Source organism: Canis aureus, chromosome 20 (genome assembly GCF_053574225.1).
Source record: "Canis aureus isolate CA01 chromosome 20, VMU_Caureus_v.1.0, whole genome shotgun sequence".
Taxonomy (NCBI): Eukaryota; Metazoa; Chordata; class Mammalia; order Carnivora; family Canidae; genus Canis; species Canis aureus.
Window position 1 is genome coordinate 35,480,666 of NC_135630.1, and position 18,745 is coordinate 35,499,410.

An 18,745-nucleotide genomic window follows, 5' to 3' on the forward strand; every position below is an offset into this window, starting at 1 on the left:
ATTACCCACTCGATGCATTCTTTTTTTTTTTTTTCATATTTATTCAGCGAATATTTACGGAGCGTTTACTAGGTCCCAAGCACTTTTCTAGGCAGTGGGAAAACACGGTGAGTTGAGAGTCCAGGCCTTGCCCTGTTGCAGCTTACATTCTGGGGGAAAAGACCATCAATAAACACAACTAAAAAGTACTGTGATTTCCGAGAGTGTAAAGTGCGATGAGAAAAACGAGAGCAAAGTAAGAGGGGCGGAGAGCGTCCGGCCCGGGGTCCCTAACGTGCACGCCCGGGGCCGCGGACCGGGCGCCGGAGGCCGTCGGGGAGGCGCCGAGGGTCACCCGGGCCCGCCCTCGGGGGAGGGAGGGGGTCGGGCCGGGCCGGGTCCGCCGCCCGCCGCCCGCCCCGCAGCCCCGCGGCCCCGCGGCCCCGAGGCGCGCTCGCTCCCGGGAAGGGCGCACCCGCGCGGCTCGGCCAGGTGCGCGCCCCCGGAGGCCCCGCCGCGCCGCGCTCTGGGGCGGTCCCGGCCGTGGCCCCGCCCCCGCCCCCGCCCCGGAGCCGTCCATAAAGGCGCGGGGCGCGGGGCGCGGGGCTCGGAGCGCGGCGGGCGGCGGGCGGCGGGCGGCGGGCGGGAGGGTAGCGCGCCTGCCGCTGGGTCGCGGGCGCGGTGCGGTGCGGGCGCGGTGCGGGCGGGGAGCTGCAGCCATGCTGTTCTGGCACACGCAGCCCGAGCACTACAACCAGCACAGCTCCGGCAGCTACCTGCGGTGAGGAGGGCTGCGGTGAGGAGGGCTGCGGTGAGGCTGCGCCGGCCGGGCGGGCGGGCGGGGCGCCGTCGGGGCTCCCGGGCCGGGCGGAGGCCGCAGGACCCCGGCCCCAGCGCCCCCGCCCCCCCCCGGCTCCTGGCGAGCGGCTCTCGGGGCCCGGGAGCGACGTCGCGCAGGGTCCCGCCCCGGGATTGACGGACGGACGGACGGAGAGCGCGCACCTGCTGGCCGCAGCCTCGGCGTCCGTCCGTCCGTCCGTCCGCCTGCGTGGGCGGGGGCGGGGGGGTCTGGCCCGCGGCCCCGACCCCGCGCCCTTGGGCGGCCTCGGGCGAGGGGAGAGCGGGGGCGGGGCGGGCGGGGCGCGGAGAGGACGCGCGGCCCCCACCCGGCCCTCCGGGGGTCTGGCGTGGACCCTGGGGCGCGCACGTTGACTCCCTTGATGGACTCTTTCTTCCTCTGCAGGGACTTGACTAGTGCTCTTCAAAGGGAAAAGTAAGTCCTGCTTGTTTTTCAAAGTTCATTCCCGTCCCCCCGAGGAAGCGGGAGCCCCGTTAGCTTCGGCTGCTGGAGGAGCTTCTCCCTGTCCCGCAGCCGGCCGGGCGCTAACGGGCGGTCCTGTCCTTCACCGAACCCGCCCGAACCAGCTCTAGCCTGTCTGTACTTCCATCCCAGTCACAGTTGATGAAATGTGCCTAATTTAACCCAAAGGGCATTTGTATGGGCTCAGAGAAAGTGAATCGTGGGGCGGAGGGGCTCGCTGGCCCTGATAACCCTGAAGCTGAGCCGGCCCGAGCCCCCCCCCCCCCCCCCAGGTTCCCACTCGGATTTAGCAGCGCGTTATCTGGAAATCCCGGCTTCTGATCGCTGCGTGTCCACTGATCCTCTGAAGACATCACCGTGCCTGAAGCAAAGAAATGATTGGGTTTAACCGGTGTGGCTTCTGTTTTTTATTCATGGGCCTGAGTAGTAGGAGGTGTTGCAAGGAAGTCTCACGGTAGCCCTCCCTGCAGACCATGGAAATGTCACCAGAGGGACGTTGCTCTGGGAGATGTCAGAAGTCCACCGGGCAGATGTTAGTCTCTGCAGAAAATTTACCCACTTACCTGTGTGAAATGCTACAGTGGAGCCCATTTATTTATTTATTTATTTTTTATTTTTTGGAGTCCATTTAGATTGTACTGTGTGAGGGGTTATGGTTGGGGTTTTGCCTAAATTTTAGCTTGTGGCTGTTAAATATGTTGCCCTATCTTAAAAATGAGTTTGAAGGTGACCTTGAGTGGAATGTGAGGGTTTTTAAAACTTCCTGGATACTTAAAATGTCATCCCATTAGGGGATAATTTACTCCTTGTATGGGAGGTGCTCCTGCTTCTGAAATGGAAATTGGTCTATGGAATTCCTCAGGTACAGTTTTTTAGGATTTTGGTATTGTTTTGGGATGTGGGGAGGAAATTGAGGTGAAAGGTGCCATAAAGCCAGATTGGTTTCTGGGGTCATTTAGGGACCATGGATAAGGAAGCATTTAGTCCACGCTATTTTAAAAAAAACATTTTTTTTTCTTTTCTTTTTCACATCTTGAAAGCTGGGGGTTTCACCCTTTTAGAAGCTGACCTCAGTGAAGGCCAAAGTGGAGGGTCAGTGAATATGCTACTGGCTCCCCCAACTCCAGAGTGAGAGTCTTCTCCTTTTCCTTGGTTTTTATATTTTCTTTTCCATCATCTCCTTATGCTACAGAACCTCTGCAAGCTGTCTGACCTTACCAGGGTAGTAACCTATACTCCTTTCTTCCCCCTTTCTGTTTGATGTTCTTGTGACTTTTATTCTTGGCAAATAAGGATGCCAGGCTTGACACAAGTTACTGCTGAGTGATGGTTTTTACCACCCCTGCTTTTTCTCTCTCTTTCTTTCATTCTTATTTTAATTTAAAGGCAGCCCATGGATTATTAACTTAACACAGTCTGGGCAAACATGGAATTATGCAATCCCCAGGTGAGCAGACCTGCCTGCTTCTCCTGTGTTCCTAGATAACCATTTGGGCTGGGAGTGTGGGTTGGTGTGGTGAAAGGAAGGTGAGGTGTGGGTGTGGGGCGGGGGGGGGGGGACCAAGAGAGCACTGTGCCTCTTGTCTTTGGGCTGGGGACAGTGGCCAGGGAGGCCCCCACACAGGAGAGTTTCCAGGTGTGCTCCATACCACCAGACTTTAACGTCTAAGAATTGTTTGGGATTACTGGGGTGTGTTCCTGGTTTGTGTTTTAGACTACTCGTTTATTGTGTTGTATGAGGAACAGATTGTACCAGTGACTGCTGTTTATACACTGAAGTGGGGTCGGTGGATCTGACTCATAACCTGGGATCTTCAGGGAGGAAATTATCAAGATAAGGGCACTAGCATTTTTGGGGCACCTGCCTCTACGCTGCTTAGGATTCAGAGTTCTTAAATGAACCTCTCCTGCTCACAGGCGCTTTATGTTCTCAAGAATTTCTTTTTCCCTTGTAAGGGCATTTTTAAAGTACATCTAGAGACCAGTCCTAGGCTGATATGAGGCTGATTGTTTTTGGAGGTGGAAGCGAGTTTTGTTCAGAGGTGGAGGAAACGAATCCCTGAGCATCTTGATTATTTTGCATTTGGATAAGAAAACGGAATTAAAACCGAAGTCTTAAAAAAAAAACAAAAAACACCAAAGTTTTCTTCTCTCCTCCTTTTGCATTTAGGAGATCTTAGTATGATCCTTAAAATAAGGATTATGGGCCATCTGGCCCTTTTGGATGATTGGGGTGGTCTCGGCCTGGATGAGTGAAATGTAGTTTCATTTGCATAGTTTACGGAGCCTGAGGACAGGGTTGAATTGGTTTGAGAATCCACCAAGGAATAGAAAGAAGGGTTTACTTAAAAAATGAAAAAGTTTTGGTCAGGTTCTTCTGCTGAGAGCAAGACCCCATAATGAGCAGTCTCTTGGGGCTGGAAACCAGGTGACATTTAAAGTTCACTCCCCTGCTGCCAGTCCCCTTGTCACAGAGAAGATTTCTCTTCTCTGTAATTTGTAGATATTAGATAACTTTGCATTTTTACCTCCTTTGATTTACTCTCTGGAGGGCCGTTGAGTGAAAGATAGAATCGTGGAGGATTGGTTGACTCCGTTTGAAATCAGCATCTGGGCGTATGGGGGTGACTGGGAGGTGAGGTCGCGTGCTATGCGGCGTTGCCCTGGAGGCCCCCCGCGAGTCAGGGTCCCTGTCCCCGTCTTGGCTCTGTCTCTGCCCGCGGGCTCCCCGGGGCTCTGCTCCTGACCGCCCCCCCCTGTGTTGCAGTGATGTGCTCGCCCTGCCCATCTTCAAGCAAGAGGAGCCCCAGCTGTCCCCCGAGAACGAGGCCCGCCTGCCGCCGCTGCAGTACGTGTTGTGTGCCGCCACGTCCCCGGCCGTGAAGCTGCACGAGGAGACTCTGACCTATCTCAACCAAGGTAGTGGCCGGAGCGCGGGGGCCGCAGCGGGGCCGCCTTACCTGGTCACCGTGGGGTTGGCGGGGACCCAGACTGTTCTGTCCACTTCCTTGCCCTGTGCCCTCCCCGAGCCTCCGCATCTTCATCTGGAAAGCGGGTTACCCACACCGGCCGTGGGTAGCGGAGGTCGGAGGTCGTGTTTCTGGTGCAGGCCCCCCACGGGGCGGAGGCTCGGTGCTTGGCCGTGGTTAGAGTGACTAGTGACCGTGACCGTGACCGTGACCGGCGGCCTTTCCTGGACGGAGATGGGGCTCCTCATGTATACTAGGTCTGCTGTCCCCATCCCCACGCAGCACCGGGGCTGGGCTCCACATGCGCCTGACAGGAGCCCCGGATGGGGGTGGCGCTGGCGCTGGCGACAGGCCCGCCCACCCTGTCCTGAGCCCTGAGCTGTGGCACAGGGTGGGGCGGAGGGCCTTGCACTTTGCATCTCCACGCTAGCACTCCCTCACACCGACTTGGAGCTGCCTTTCCTTTCTGTGCCTGGCTGTTGGTGTTTCCCTGCGTAAACTGAGAAGTGTAATTTTGTGACATTTAAAAGAATGCAGCTGTTTAAAGTGCCTGGTATGATAATGGCTGTTGGGTTGCTGATTCCCTTTATCAGGACACGTGGATCAGTGTCCTAACTGATGGCGTTTTCGTGGTTTCTGTATGATCATGTGTAAGTGTTTATTGCACTTCCTTCCTGGGTCACCTCGTAGACACCCTGGCATCAAGGGGATTAATTGACCCTGTGTTTTTAAACGGGCAGAGCAGAGCGGCAGGGGGAGCACGGTGGTTTCTGTAGGGCTGCACTGAATTGCGGGGGAGCTGCAACGTGGTGGCAGTTCGCCTTACGTGGGCTGCCTCCTTTCTGTAGAACCCGAGAGGCCTTAATTTGGAGAGCCCACGGAGGGTGGAAATCCAGCCTGATCATCAGGCCGTCCTCTGCCGGCTTGCCAGCTTCTGGGCTGGGGCACCGGCTCAGAGTTAGCAGTGGCCCTACGTCCACCTGCGGATGGAAGCCGCCCCGTACCCCCTGGTTGACATGGCCCAGTGGAAGGGCATGATGCTCTCCGAGGGGAGCTCTTGTGGCTCAGCTGGGTGCCGGGCCGAAGCCAGGGTTAGGGGGCGCCCGACTCAGGCCCTGACAGCGGGTGATGTGGCCTGTGGGAGGAATACCTCCGTGCCTCTGCGCTAGTCTGTGGCGTGGCTCTGGCCGTTTTTCTTTCTCTTTCAGACAATATCAAGTGCTTCCAACCCCTGTAGCTCTGCTTTCCTCCCTGGGCCTCTGCTTCTTTGCCTAAAGGTAGCCTGAAGAAACGGGCTGACGTGCACAGAGCACGGAGCCCCAAGGCTGGTCTTGTTCCCGCCCCGTCCGTCCTGCCCCGTCCTGCGGTGCTGAGGAGTGAATGATGTGTGGGGCCCCGGGGTGCCCCTGCCCTCCCGCCTGCCTCGCCTCCTCCTCCCCTCCACCACTGCCCCCTGCAGTCAGCCAGCTTTGCACCACGTTTGGCAATCGGCATACTAGGCTTTTTCATGTCTCCTTTGATCAGTATAGAAAAGTTAAAACAGAGGGGAAAAGAGTTGCCTTGTGGTCGTTACCATCCTGTGTCAGTTTGGTGTATTTACTTTAGATATTTTTTGAATTGCATTTTCCTGGTTATTAAAATAGCACATGCTCATTATAGAAAATTCGGATGATTTAGACACGTATGAGGAAGAAAGTGAAAAGGAAAATCTCTTCTGATTTCACCTGAAGACCACTGCTAACCCGATTTCCACATATATTTGTGTATGTGTCTTTTAAAATTGTGATCCCGTTCATTTATTAGAAATATGAGCTTTTCGTATTTCATCGAGAAGCTTTGAGAACTTAAATTTTTGTAATGGTTACATAGTATCACATGTTAATAGGGCTATGGCTTTAACCAGTTTCATGGGATGGACACCTAGCTTTGAATTGTTGTCTTTGTGTGAGATGTTTAAAAAACATAATAAATTACCTTTGAAGTAGGATTATTGGATGGAGAGTTACCATAAGGCTTCCTATGCATTTTTGCCAAATTGCCTTCTCAGCAGAATGCCCCAGCTTATACTCTAGCCAGCAGGGCACAGTTTACTGTTTCTTTTCTGATAGTGGACATTGTGGCTCTTCATCTGAGTAGTGAAACTTAGAACTTAAAGCAGCACTTTTGTCATTGTGGTTATGATAAGCTAGCATGTATATAGCCATGCGGTTGTATATTGTAAAATAGGTTTCTTGATCTTTTAAATTTCTCCATCAGTTATGTTCATGTTCTTCACACATTTTTCTATTGGGATGCTTATATCTTATTGATTATAAGAGCACACCATATGTGAAGACTGTCAATCTTTAAGTTGCTATCTGTTGCAAACATTTTTCCATGTTGGTTGCTGGCCATTTACCTATATTTATTGTGTGATACCTGTATTTATGCTGTGGGATCTATGTCTTTGTGTGTGTGTGTGTGTGTGTGTGAGAGAGAGAGAGAATATATTTGAAATGTTTATTGTAAACTCGGTCTTTTGAAATAGTTTTTCTTCGATTCTAAGAATGCCTGCTCACCCTGAAATCACATAGAGATCACTAAATTTCATTTCATGGTTTCTAAATTTCAACCTTGCAATGCATTTGGAATATTTTTTGGGAACTAAATAATTAAGTATTTAGTGATATTTTGAATTATTATTAATATATATATATATATATATATATATATATATATATATATATTAGCTTTACCAGTGAGATTTATACTGTCACATTGCATTTGGAATTTTTGATGTTTTAAAGGTCTAACTTTATGTATTTTTCTAAGTAGTTAACTTACTGGTTATTGCCTAGCTGATCTTTCTCTCACTGGATTAAAATGTGGCTTTGAAACATTTAAGCTGTATTCTAGAGCATTAGTCCAGAAATACAGGTATTTGTCCTGTTGCCCTGATATTCATTGGTTCTTGCTCCAGTTCACATTGAGCTACTCATTGTGGCTTGGAAATGGTTTCCCTATTTGAGTGTAAAAGTTCTTTTCATCATTTTTCTTAGCTATTCTATCATATATTATTATAGATGGATTTTATTATCATTAAATCTCTTTTGTATATCTTTCCTTTTACATTGATGAGATTATATACTTCATGAAACTGTTTCTTGGTTTTATTAAATACTATTCTTGTAGTAACGTTTTCTGTCATTATTAGAGCCTCTTTACTGTCATTTAAAATGTCTGCATATTATCTCACTATTTTTGTTATTTAGGAGAGTATAATGGCATAAATGCTGGAAGAAAATACGCAATGTAATTATTGTAATGTCTGTCTCCCGTAATAGAGTGGAAACTCTATGAGGGCAGAGCCATGTCTGTTTTTCTTTAAACATTGTATCCCCAGCATTAAGCGTAGTGCCTTGACACTGAAGTAGGTGTTCTATAGATATTCAGAAAATTGAACAGTGGGCATGACTTATTTTTTCATTTTATTTTTTTCCTCCCTTTTTGTTGCTGTTATTAATAATGCTGAACTGAATATCTTTTTCAGCATCTCTTATTTATTATTTTTTAAAAAAGATTTTATTTATATATTCATGAGAGACACAGAGAGAAGCAGAGGGAGAAGCAGGCTCCCCACAGGGAGCCTGATGTGGGACTTGATCCCAGGACCCTGGGATCACGCCCTGAGCCGAAGGCAGATGCTCAGCTACTGAGCCACCCAGGTGTCCAACATGTCTTATTTAAAGTAGTCTCTACTTCTCTGTCATATGACAAATGGTCATTGATTCAGTTAAAAACAATAGTTTTGACACATCTATTAAAACCTTTTTGATTAATTGAAGAGTTAGCTAATAGTATTTGATGTTTATTACATTTCTATGATGTCTGTTGTACTATTTCTATGAGGCCACGCCATATCTTTTTCCTTGTAATGGTGTTTTTAAAGTTCTCTGAAAACATGGGGTGGGGGTGGGGGATGCTGTGTCTGAAAGACATTTAAACCATTGGATATTCATTTCTCAGAGCAGTGTCAAGCCAGTGTGTTACATATGGGTGTCTTATCACCAATGGCTAATTTTATATATGGTGAATATTATTTGTAAAACAAAGTATGTCCTCTTCCTCTGACATGGAGTCCTAAGGAATAGGTGGACAGCTATTACATGGAGGTCTGCAAAGTCCAGATCAACGTTTTTGTCAGTGGCCGGATCTTTCTTGAAGGCTGGAGCCAGAAGGAAGGGGTGTAGTGGGGGAGGAGGATTCAGGGAAAAGAGAGGAAAGAAAACCCCAGGCAATCAGTGTGGGGAATTTTGGCTTGGAGCTTAAGGAACAGCTTTAGCTTTGCAAGAATGGCTTGTTACAGAGGTACCTTTTAGTATTTCCTTCCAAAGAACTTGGATCTTAAATATAGTAATGGATTCTTACAGGAATCTTACTTTTTCATTTATTCATGGAATGAAACTTCCTGTCCTTTGGAAGGAGAGGGTGGTTTAGTGAGAAGAAAGAAAAGCCACCAACAAAGGCAAGAATGAAGTGTGTGTGTGTGTGTGTGTGTGTGTGTGTGTGTGTGTAGGGGTGGGATGGGGCTGCAGTTAAGCACACTGCCTGTCCGAAGAACCCTGAGTGGTTTAGGATGACTAAGGTTTGGGGAATACAAAGGAAAGTGTGAATGCTATGGCTGGAGTGGTAGACCAGATTGCCAAGTTCTCCAGCTGCCTTAAGGAGGCTGAACTGTTGGGCAGCCACCTGGGCAAGTCCTTACCCTCTTACCTTCCATTCCTCATTTGTAAGATAGAGGAAATAACATTTCTGTAAAGTAAATGCTACCATGTGGATAAAATAAGTTAATGCCTGTAGAGCACTGAAAATGGTTCTGGCACATAGAAAGCACTCACATATTGGCCATTATTAATAATAAAGGGTATTCTTGTTTACCTTCATGTTATTATTATTTTTTGCCCTACTCTTACCCCAATTCTATTTTGGAGGTTAACGAGGTTTATCAAATTGGGACTTTCAGGTTTTTTTTTTTTTTTTTTTTACTGTTTTGATCCTTTTCCTAATTCAAAGATTAATACAAGGTTGGTGCTAGAACTATAACCTGCATCTCTTAGAACTACAAGGTGTCCAAGCTGTGGACAGATTAAAGCCAAGAAGGCCTGCTGGACATTTCTATTCTTCATTTACTGTACAACCAGATAATAGACATAACCTGGAGGAGACATTTCCTACACAGGCTGTTAAAATGCTATCTTTAACTTTGATTACAAAAGTCACCCGACCCCTCCCTAAATGAGGTGGGCTGTTTTATTGAGGATTACTTTGCTTGAATCCTGAGCGAAGTAAAACTTTGCGCAAGGACCTCTGCCTTTAGTGAGATCCTTTGTTCTGCACTGTAGAATTTACGAATACTTTCTGCTACCCCTTTGAATACTTTTCTCAAAAGGTATTCCCATTTTACAGATAGGCTGAGAGAGGCGAAATCCACTTTCCTGTGTCATGCAATTAGGCAAGCCTGGGGAGTGGTTGAGTGGTGTGATGTAATAATGAGGAGGCAGTATTCTCGGCTGGCTGGGCGTTTCTGGGAGCGGTGCCTGCCACCTGTTACTCCCAGTGCAGCTCTGAGGATAGTCAGGGAGACCACTGAAGGAATGGAGGGGTAGACAATGCCTCCTTGAACAGAAAACCATAATCCGGGATTCCTGGGTGGCGCAGCGGTTTAGCGCCTGCCTTTGGCCCAGGGCGCGATCCTGGAGACCCAGGATCGAATCCCACATCGGGCTCCTGGTGCATGGAGCCTGCTTCTCCCTCTGCCTGTGTCTCTGCCTCTCTCTCTCTCTCTCTCTCTCTCTCTGTGTGACTATCATAAATAAATAAAAATTAAAAAAAAAACAAAACCATAATCCGTTGCCCTCCTCCCCACCCCCCCTGCTCTCCACCCACGGTGACCTGAGGGAATGGCCAGAGAGATAAGAACTGAGGGTGGGGAAGTCCTGTCTTCCTGCTCCTAGACCAGAACAGAATAACAGCTGCCTTTTTACCAGCTTCTACTCTAGGGAAGTCACTTAAACTCCAGAAGCCTCAGATTCGGGATGGTTTCATTGGTGTGTTGCCTTGAGAATTAAGTGAGTCCCAAGTGTCTGGCAACTACTTTTACAGATTTTTCTTACTCCTACATTAACCTACATCTGTCTAATTATATAGACATACATGCATACATACTTAATAGAAATGTGTGCCTCCCCCCCCTTTTTTTAGGGTGCGCATGCCCATATGAGTGACTCGGTGCGGGTGGGGGGTGGGGAAGGGGCAGAGGAAGAGGGAGAAGCCGACTCCCTGCTGAGCAGGGACCCCCCCCCCCCCCAACTCAGGGCTCCATCCCAGGACCCTGGGATCATGACCTGATCCTAAGGCAGCCACTTAACCAACTGAGCCACCCAGGCACCTGGGAGAGAGAATATTAAGCAGGCTCCAAGCTCAGCCCAGAGCCTTGCATCAGCCTCTATCTCATGACTGAGATCGTGATCTGAGCTGAAATCAGAAGTCAGGTGCTTAATCAACTGAGCCACCCAGGTGCTCCCTGCCCCTTTCTTTTCAAGAGAAATGGGATCGTATTCTTATTTTCAGCCATTTGCTCTCTTTTCCCCTCAAACAAAAATATTCAGTCTTTCCATGTGGGTACATTACAAAAATAAAAAAAACAAAAGTTGATCCTTACTTGTTACATTATGATCCATTGTGTGGATGTCCCATAATTTGTTCTGTTGAGGAACATCAGGCTTGTTTCCTCCTTTCTTCTCTTTGTCTTTTTCTTTTTTTCCTTATCAGAATTATACCCAGCACTGCAGTGAGCTTGCATGTGCACATACCTTAGGCTTAAGCAAGAGTGAGAATATCTGCGGGATAAATACTGAGAAATACAATTGCCAGTACAACATTTTGATAGGTATTACCATGTTGCCCTGTGATGAAGGTGTACTTATTTGTAATTCTACAAAAAATAAGTATCAAATAATTTATTTCCTCCTGCCTTTTCTTCTCTTTCTTCTCTCTACTACACCTGAAATATAAAGTCCTTGAAGCAGAGACTTTGTTCTCTGCTATTCCCAGCTCAGTGCCTGGCATACATGACTTCTTTGTTTTTTTAATTTTTAATTTTTTAAGATTTTATTTATTTATTCATGAGAGACACAGAGAGAGAGGCAGAGACACAGGCAGAGGGAGAAACAGGCTCCATGCAGGGAGCCTGACCTGGGACTAGATCCTGAGTCCCCAGGATCACACCCTGGGCTGAGGCGCTGCTAAACCGCTGAGCCACCTGGGCTGCCCACATGACTTATTTGAATGAATGAATGATGTCTGTTTTTCTATACCTTTGCCAAAACCTTTTAACCTTAAGAACCTTAAAGTAGTGGGGAAAGTATAAGGTATTCTCATAATTTTTATTGCACTGATGATATTGAATATATGTATGCATATATTTTTAAAAGATTTTATTTTTAAGTAATCTCTGTACCCAATATGGGGCTCAGACTGACAACCCCAAGATCAAGAGTTGCTTGCTCCACCAACTGAGCCAGCCAGACGCCCCTGAATATATATAATTTTTATGTTATTTGGTTATTAATATTCTGTTTGCTTTTCATGTGATATACCTTTCTTTTCTTTACTTTTCTTTTCTTTTTTTCTTTTTCTTTTTCTTTTTCTTTTTCTTTTTCTTTTTCTTTTTCTTTTTCTTTTTCTTTTCTTTCTTCATGAGAGACACAGAGAGGCAGAGACATAGGCAGAGGGAGAAGCAGGCTCCCTATGGGGACCCCAATGTGGGACTCAATCCCAGGATCACGCCCTGAAGCCAAAGGTAGATGCTCAACCACTGAGCCACCCAGGTGCCCATACCCACTTTTCGAGTGGGATTTTTATCCTTATTTAGTTGTATAGGCTCTTTTCATATTTGGGATAATGTGTTAGAAATATTTTTCCAAGGACGCCTTGGTGGTTCAGTAAGAAGCAGCCAGCTCTTGATTTCAGCTCAGGTCATGATCTCAGGGTTCTAGGATCCAGCCCCTTGTAGGGCTTTGCACTCAGCAGAGAGTCTGCTTGAGGTTCTCTCTCTTCCTCTTCCTTTGCCCCTCCCCCTGTGTGCACACATGGCCTCTCAAATAAATCTTTTTTTAAAAGATTTTATTTAATCATTAGAGAGAGAGAGAGAGTGTGTGTGTGTGTGCATGAGAAGGGGAGGGGAGGGAGAAGCAGACTTTCTGCTGAGTGGGGATCCTGACTTATGGGGCTCGATTCCAGGATCTGTGATCATGATTTGAGCCAAAGGCAGATGCTTAAACAAATGGACTGAGCCACCCAGGCACCCCCTAGATAAATAAATCTTAAACTATTTTTCCCTGTTTTCATTTATTTCATTCCTTTTTCATTTGTTTGCTTGTTCTTTTTCTCTTACACAGTATAGGTTTTCATAAATATTTATGGGATCAGACTTTTGGATTTTGCCTTGATTCTTTTTGTGTGTCACTTCAGGTCCCATATAGGAGAGGCCTTCTCTACTTCAGGATTTTAATTTATACACCTGTTTCTAAAAAATATTTTTTCCCAAGTCTTTGGCACTTTGGCATTCATTTTGGTGTGTAAGAAATGAAGGAGGAATCCACCTCTATTACTTTTAGGGCAGAGATCATAATTGTCCCACAGTAACTGATTGAATATGGAACATTCATATAGGAGAACACTATGCAGCCAGAAAAAGCATGGGGCAGATCCTTGTGTTTATCCATGAAAGATATCCAGCATGTGTTAAATTTAAAAAAGTCTCCCCTTCTTGGCAACACCAGTTTGGATGACACTATTAATTATCCTTTCTTAGAAACTGGGTGACAGATAAAAAGCCAGGAATCTTTGATTTAGATACACCCAGGTTCGGATTCTGGCTCTCTCTACTCTATATCCCAGCTTACTGAACCTGTTGTCAGCCAGTGTTTTCTGTGGAAGACTAACACCCACTTCGGGTGTGGTTTTGAGAATTAAATGAAATATTTATTGCTGTTTTTTATTTGTTTTTGCTGTGCAGGGATACTTTATTTTGGGTGCATAAAATTTAGAAATGTTTTCTCAGCAAAGAATTTTATAAACTTTGTTGCAAAGGTTAAAAAGAGAAAGACAAAATAAGGAAGAAATGTTTTCTCAGATGTCAGTTCCCCATGATTAATCTATGAATTAATAAACTAATAAAATACTAATAAGTTAGCTGGGGGTGTGGATGTTGGTTTTTGTTGTTGCTTTGTTTTTAAAACCAACGAACATTTAGAAATGAACATGAGGTTAGTTGTACAGATTGTATATCTCAGCTCACAGCATATAGAAATGGTTTTTAATGCTTCAGAGGTCTCCTAGTTATATAAAACTTGAGTGGACCAATTAATTAAGTTAACATATAACACACAATCTAATTCCAGAGCATCCAACTTACTGGGATTGGTATATTAATAAGAATATACTTAGGAAACAAAAAAAGAATATACTTAGGGGCACCTGGGTGGCTCAGTCGGTTAAGCGTCTGCGTTGGGCTCTGGTCATGATCCCAGGGTCCTGGTTTGGAGCCCCATATTGGGCTCTCTGCTCATCAGGGAGTCTACTTCTCCCTCTGTGCACGCCCCCCCCCCCACTCTTTTCCCTCTCTCTTTTCTCTCTGTCTCTCTCTCAAATAAATGAATAAAATCTTAAGGAGAGAATTATGTTAATACCATCTATATTCTGGAAGCACTGTTTTAGAAATGAGAACAGTGCAGCATCAGTTCAGTAACACTTTACATGAAATAGGCCTCAGTCAGAATGAATTTAAAGAGAGAAGACACCTCAGATGTCCCGCTGTGCTTGCAGATGTTTAGAAGATGGCTCCTGTGAATCTGCATCTGATCTGCCCCTGTGTCCCTCCCTCACAGCCAACCCCTCCAGCTCCCAAGGGGGTCTGATGATGCAGGGACTGTGCAGATCTATTTAAAATGTAGGTTTTCTTGTTTTTCAGGCATTGTGAGGCCACCAGATAAGCAGACAATTACCATTGAAAGATAGCGTGTTGGTCACTGTTCTCAAGAGGAAGAGGGCACACCCCACCAGGGGCGGCTATGTGGGGAAGCACCGGAGCCGGTCAGGAGGCAGAGAGATTGAGGGGAAAACCTGGACAGGAGCCTTATGGTGTCCAGGGGAAGGAATGGGCGAGGGCTGAGCAAACAGGCTCAGGAGTGGTCCTGGGGCCTAGGGGCCGACCCTACTCTGGTACGTGGCCCTGGAGTGGTTCATGCAGGGGAATAGTGGCCTGAGAGCAGAAGCCCTGGGAGGAAGTGGTTGGGGGCACGATCTCTGGATTGGTTGGTTTGCTTATGAATGGCACACACGAAGGCTAGTCATTGATAATCTAGCGTTGGAGGGCAGCCTCTGGGGTCGTTGAGGCCCCAGATGCTAAAGCATCAGAAACAAAGTTAATTTATAGTAATTTAATACATGAGCTTGGGTGCTGCTCTGGGCTGCAAGTGGACAAAGGAGCTACTTGGAAAAAGCTACTTTTCCACCCTGAATTCAGCCACTTATCTTCCATGACTGAGCTTCCTCTCAGTCTGCACAACTACCAGCACACTGAGCAGTTTCCTCACAGGACCTGATCCACTGTAGATTTCTCCAGGTTTTTGACCATCATCCCGCAGGAGCCAAAGTTTGGATGATGTGCCCCTCTTTTTTTTTTTTTTTTTTAAGATTTATTTATTTATTTGAGACAGAGCAAGTGCATGACGATGGGGGGTAGGGATAGGGGAAGGAGATGGGCAGAGGGGAGGGTGAGAGAGAATCCCTAGCAGGGACGCCTGGTGGCTCAGTAGTTGAGTGTCTGCCTTCAGCTCAGGGCGTGATCCTGGGGTCCTGGGATTGAGTCCCCGCGTTGTGTTCCCACTGTAATGCCATTCATCTGCTCACCTACTTGACAGATTCTTTAACTTGGGCAGAACATCTTTTGGCTAGCTTGTTTTCCTGCATCGTACCTTGGCTTTTTACTGCAAAAGCAATTAAAGCTGCGCATACCAAAATTTCCAGGAGATACCCAGATAGGCTTGATCCTTGTGCCTATAATTAAGGCAGCCTCATCAGGGCGTTGCACGGCTGCCACATGGTCAGCAGCCAGGGACATTTATGTGGTGATGAGCAAGTTCTCCCTGGCCCCAAGAACACTGTACCCTGCCCCTGACCAGTAGCTTGTGGGCTACCCCTAAACCAAACAAGTGCCTGATGAACAGGACAGATCATCGGTGAGGCTGAGGGACAAGGTACCAGATTTAATAAATTTTGCTCTGGCCACTGCAAAAGTGGGAAAGGTTATCATTTGCATGGTACCATTGTAGGAAGATAATCATATTTAAATGCCAGGCATATCACTGGGTCTCAGTAAATGTTAATTCCCTCTGGTACCAAGTTTGGCTGTTTCCCCTTGGCTGTTTGGAAGGGGGAGGGAGCAGGAAGGTAGGTCAGGGGACGATTGGGTGGCTACCAGTGGTTGAGTGTCTGCCTTTGGCTCAGGTTGGGGTCCTGGGATTGAGTGCCACATCGGGAGCCCCACAGGGATCCTGCTTCTCCCACTGCCTGTGTCTCTGTTCCTCTCTCTGCGTCTCTCATGAATAAATAAATAAATTTTTTTTTTTTAAAGGAAGGGTAGGTCAGGTAGAAAGACGCACTTTATGTTTTGTAAAGTGGCTCCTGAATCAGGTTTCAGTTTCAGAGGCCACACAACTATGTATGGTTAGAATTTCGACTTAGAAGAATGTATATAGAGTCTCTGCTCTGAATGAGGGAGGTGTTTTGCATTTGTTTTGTTTTAAAGGAGCCACTCTGATTGTTCCAATCCCTTCATTTCACCAGAGAAGGAAGGAAGCCAAGTAAAGATGGAATGTTTCTGGGCCATCCTCCTGCTAAGGGCAGGGCCAGGTATGAGCCCGGAACTCTCAGCTCCCAGGCCCTGAGCTTGACAGCTTGAATCTATAGAGCTCACCAGGAGATGGAAAAATGCTTCTCGGTGTTAGTTAGAAACTGGTGTTCCCACCTCATTTTTCTTAGGACTCTATGTCCCTCCAACAGGTCCCTATGGGATACTCTTCTTGCTGAGCTCTCTAGCAAAGAGGCACATTGCTTAGGTGGGTTGGTGTTATTTTGGTTGGAGGCCAGAGATGGCCAGCAGGCCTTTCTTTCTACCTTCTACTTTGCCAATCACCTTGTCTTATACAGGAATGTCCTTTGGGTGCCTTGAGGGATATCTTATCCAACCCCCTCTTACTGATGGGGAAACTGAAGTCTGGAGGGAGGAATCAACTTGTCAGCATGTGTAGTGTGTTCTTGACATTCTCTGGGAGTTCAAGCCTGTCTTCTCCCAGGAGTTGATGGTCCACGGTTATTTGGTCCTTGGACCATTAGCATCAGAGTCTCTTGGAATTTGTGGTTCCTGCTGTGATAGAGCTGGGTAGGGCAGGAATGTCTTTTCACTAAGTACCCCCAGTGATTGATGCTTAGGCGTGCAAAGGTTTGTTAGCCACTGTGTTGAGGGCATTGGTGTTCTCTACCTCCTCCTTTCCAGAAACAGAGGACTGGACCTTGGAAGGCAAATGTGAACCCTGCCCCACTCTTCGCTCTTTGTAGCTTGAAGACCTCACCTATGCCCAGCTGAGGGCTCTGTGCTTAAGCAAACTTGGGAGGTTCTTGATCTTTCTCTGCCACTCTAGCTGGTGTTCATGGCACAGAAGCTTCCATGTGGGTGGTCAGAGGATCCTGTGAATCTTGAATGGGAAGGATGACACATACCCTGGGAATTCACAGAGGTGGGCAAAAGTAGACTTCTAAAGGAGTAGGGCTGGATAGGCCTAGGATCTCATCTCTGCCTTGCTACTGAAAACGTGGTCCATGAACCAGCATCATCTGGAATCTTGCTAGAAATGAAGAATCTTGGGTCTGCTGCAGGACAAAATTAGAACCTGTATCTCAATGAGTTAACAAGTGATTTACGAACATATTAAAGTTTGAAAAGTGCTGATCTAGACTATACCCTTCCCACCCTATTCCCCCCCATATTATAGGTGACTAAACTGAGGCCCAGAGAGGCTGTGTGACTTGTACCATGTCACAGAGCCGTACTTCAATCTGGTCTCTGTTTTTACACAGTTTTATTGGGATGCAATTCACATACCATATAATCCACCCATTTAAAGTACACAATCCATGTTTTTTTTTAATATGTTCAACTAAACATATTACACCACTACCACCACTAATTTCAGAACACTTTGTTCCTCTTAAAAGAAGTTCTACACCTATTAACAAGCAGGGAGCGAATGAAGCAGTCTTCATTGAATGAAGACTGCCCTGCACCACAACCCTAGGCAACCCCCAGCCTTGGGCAACCACTCTCTGCTTTCTCTAAAAAGTTGCCTGTTCAGGATATTTCATGTAAGTGGCATTGTACAAATGGTGGTCTTTTGTGACTGACTTCCTTCACTTAGCATAATATTTTGTTTTTTAAAGATTTTATATATTTAAGTCCTCTCTACACCCACTGTGGGGCCCAAACTCACGACCCGGAGATCAAGAGTCACAGGCTTCACTGACTGAGCCAGCCAGGTGCCCCTAGCATAATCTTATCTTTTTTTTTTTTTTTTTTTTAAGATTTTATTTATTTACTCATGAGAGACACAGAGAGAGAGAGGGACAGGGACATAGGCAGAGGGAGAAGCAGGCCCCTTGTGGGGAATCTGATGGGAGACTCGATCCCAGGATCCGGGATCACATCCTGAGCCAAAGACAGATGCTCAACCAGTGAGCCAGCCAGGTGCCCCTCACGTAATGTTTTCAAGGGCCAACTGTGTTGTAGCATGAATCAGAACTTCATTCTTTTTTATTGCTGAATAATACTCCATTGTTTGGGCCTCATTTTATTTATCCATTCTTTAGTTAGTCGGCCATTTGGGTTGTTTCTGCCTCTTGTCGTATTATGAATATGCTGCTATGAATATTTGTGTACAAGTTTTTGTGTGGACCTGTATTTTCATTTCTCTTGTGAATATATTTAGTAGTAGAATTTCTGGGTCATATGGGGACTCCTTTTAATTTGTTTTTTTCCTTTTAATTTTTTGAGGAACGGCCAGACTGTTTGCCAGAGCAGTTGCACCTATTGCATTGCTAGCAGGAGGATTCCAGTTTCTTCCCATCCAGCGTTTGTTATTGTCCATCTTTTTGATGGTATAAGGATAGGAGGGTGGAGGCCTCTTCTTCTGGTGGCCGCTGTTGGCTGTCTCCTGGCATCACACAGAGCAGGGAACCTCAAGGCATGGCTGCAGCAGGGCCATAGGAGCAAACTGAAGCCATAGGCTTGAACACCATGAGAATTATCCTACTGTCTTCTCTGTTACTCTCTGGGAACCTGCCTTATGCTATCTCTGCCTGTCCCAGCTTCCATAGGCAG

General features: G+C 46.7%; 1 protein-coding gene across 2 annotated transcripts in view; it reads left to right on the forward strand.

Moving 5' to 3' along the window:
• The first annotated feature begins 607 nt into the window (after window positions 1–607).
• TFCP2L1 (transcription factor CP2 like 1) overlaps window positions 608–18,745 on the forward strand; it is a 60,167-nt gene continuing 42,029 nt past the window's right edge. Inside the window, exons 1-3 of one of the 2 annotated variants that reach the window (XM_077861353.1) lie at window positions 608–760; window positions 1,223–1,252; window positions 4,068–4,219. In XM_077861353.1, the coding sequence (XP_077717479.1) occupies window positions 699–760; window positions 1,223–1,252; window positions 4,068–4,219 (244 nt within the window). In that variant the 5' untranslated portion in view covers window positions 608–698. The remainder of the gene's footprint in view (window positions 761–1,222; window positions 1,253–4,067; window positions 4,220–18,745) is intronic. The other variant, XM_077861354.1, reaches the window with a different exon arrangement.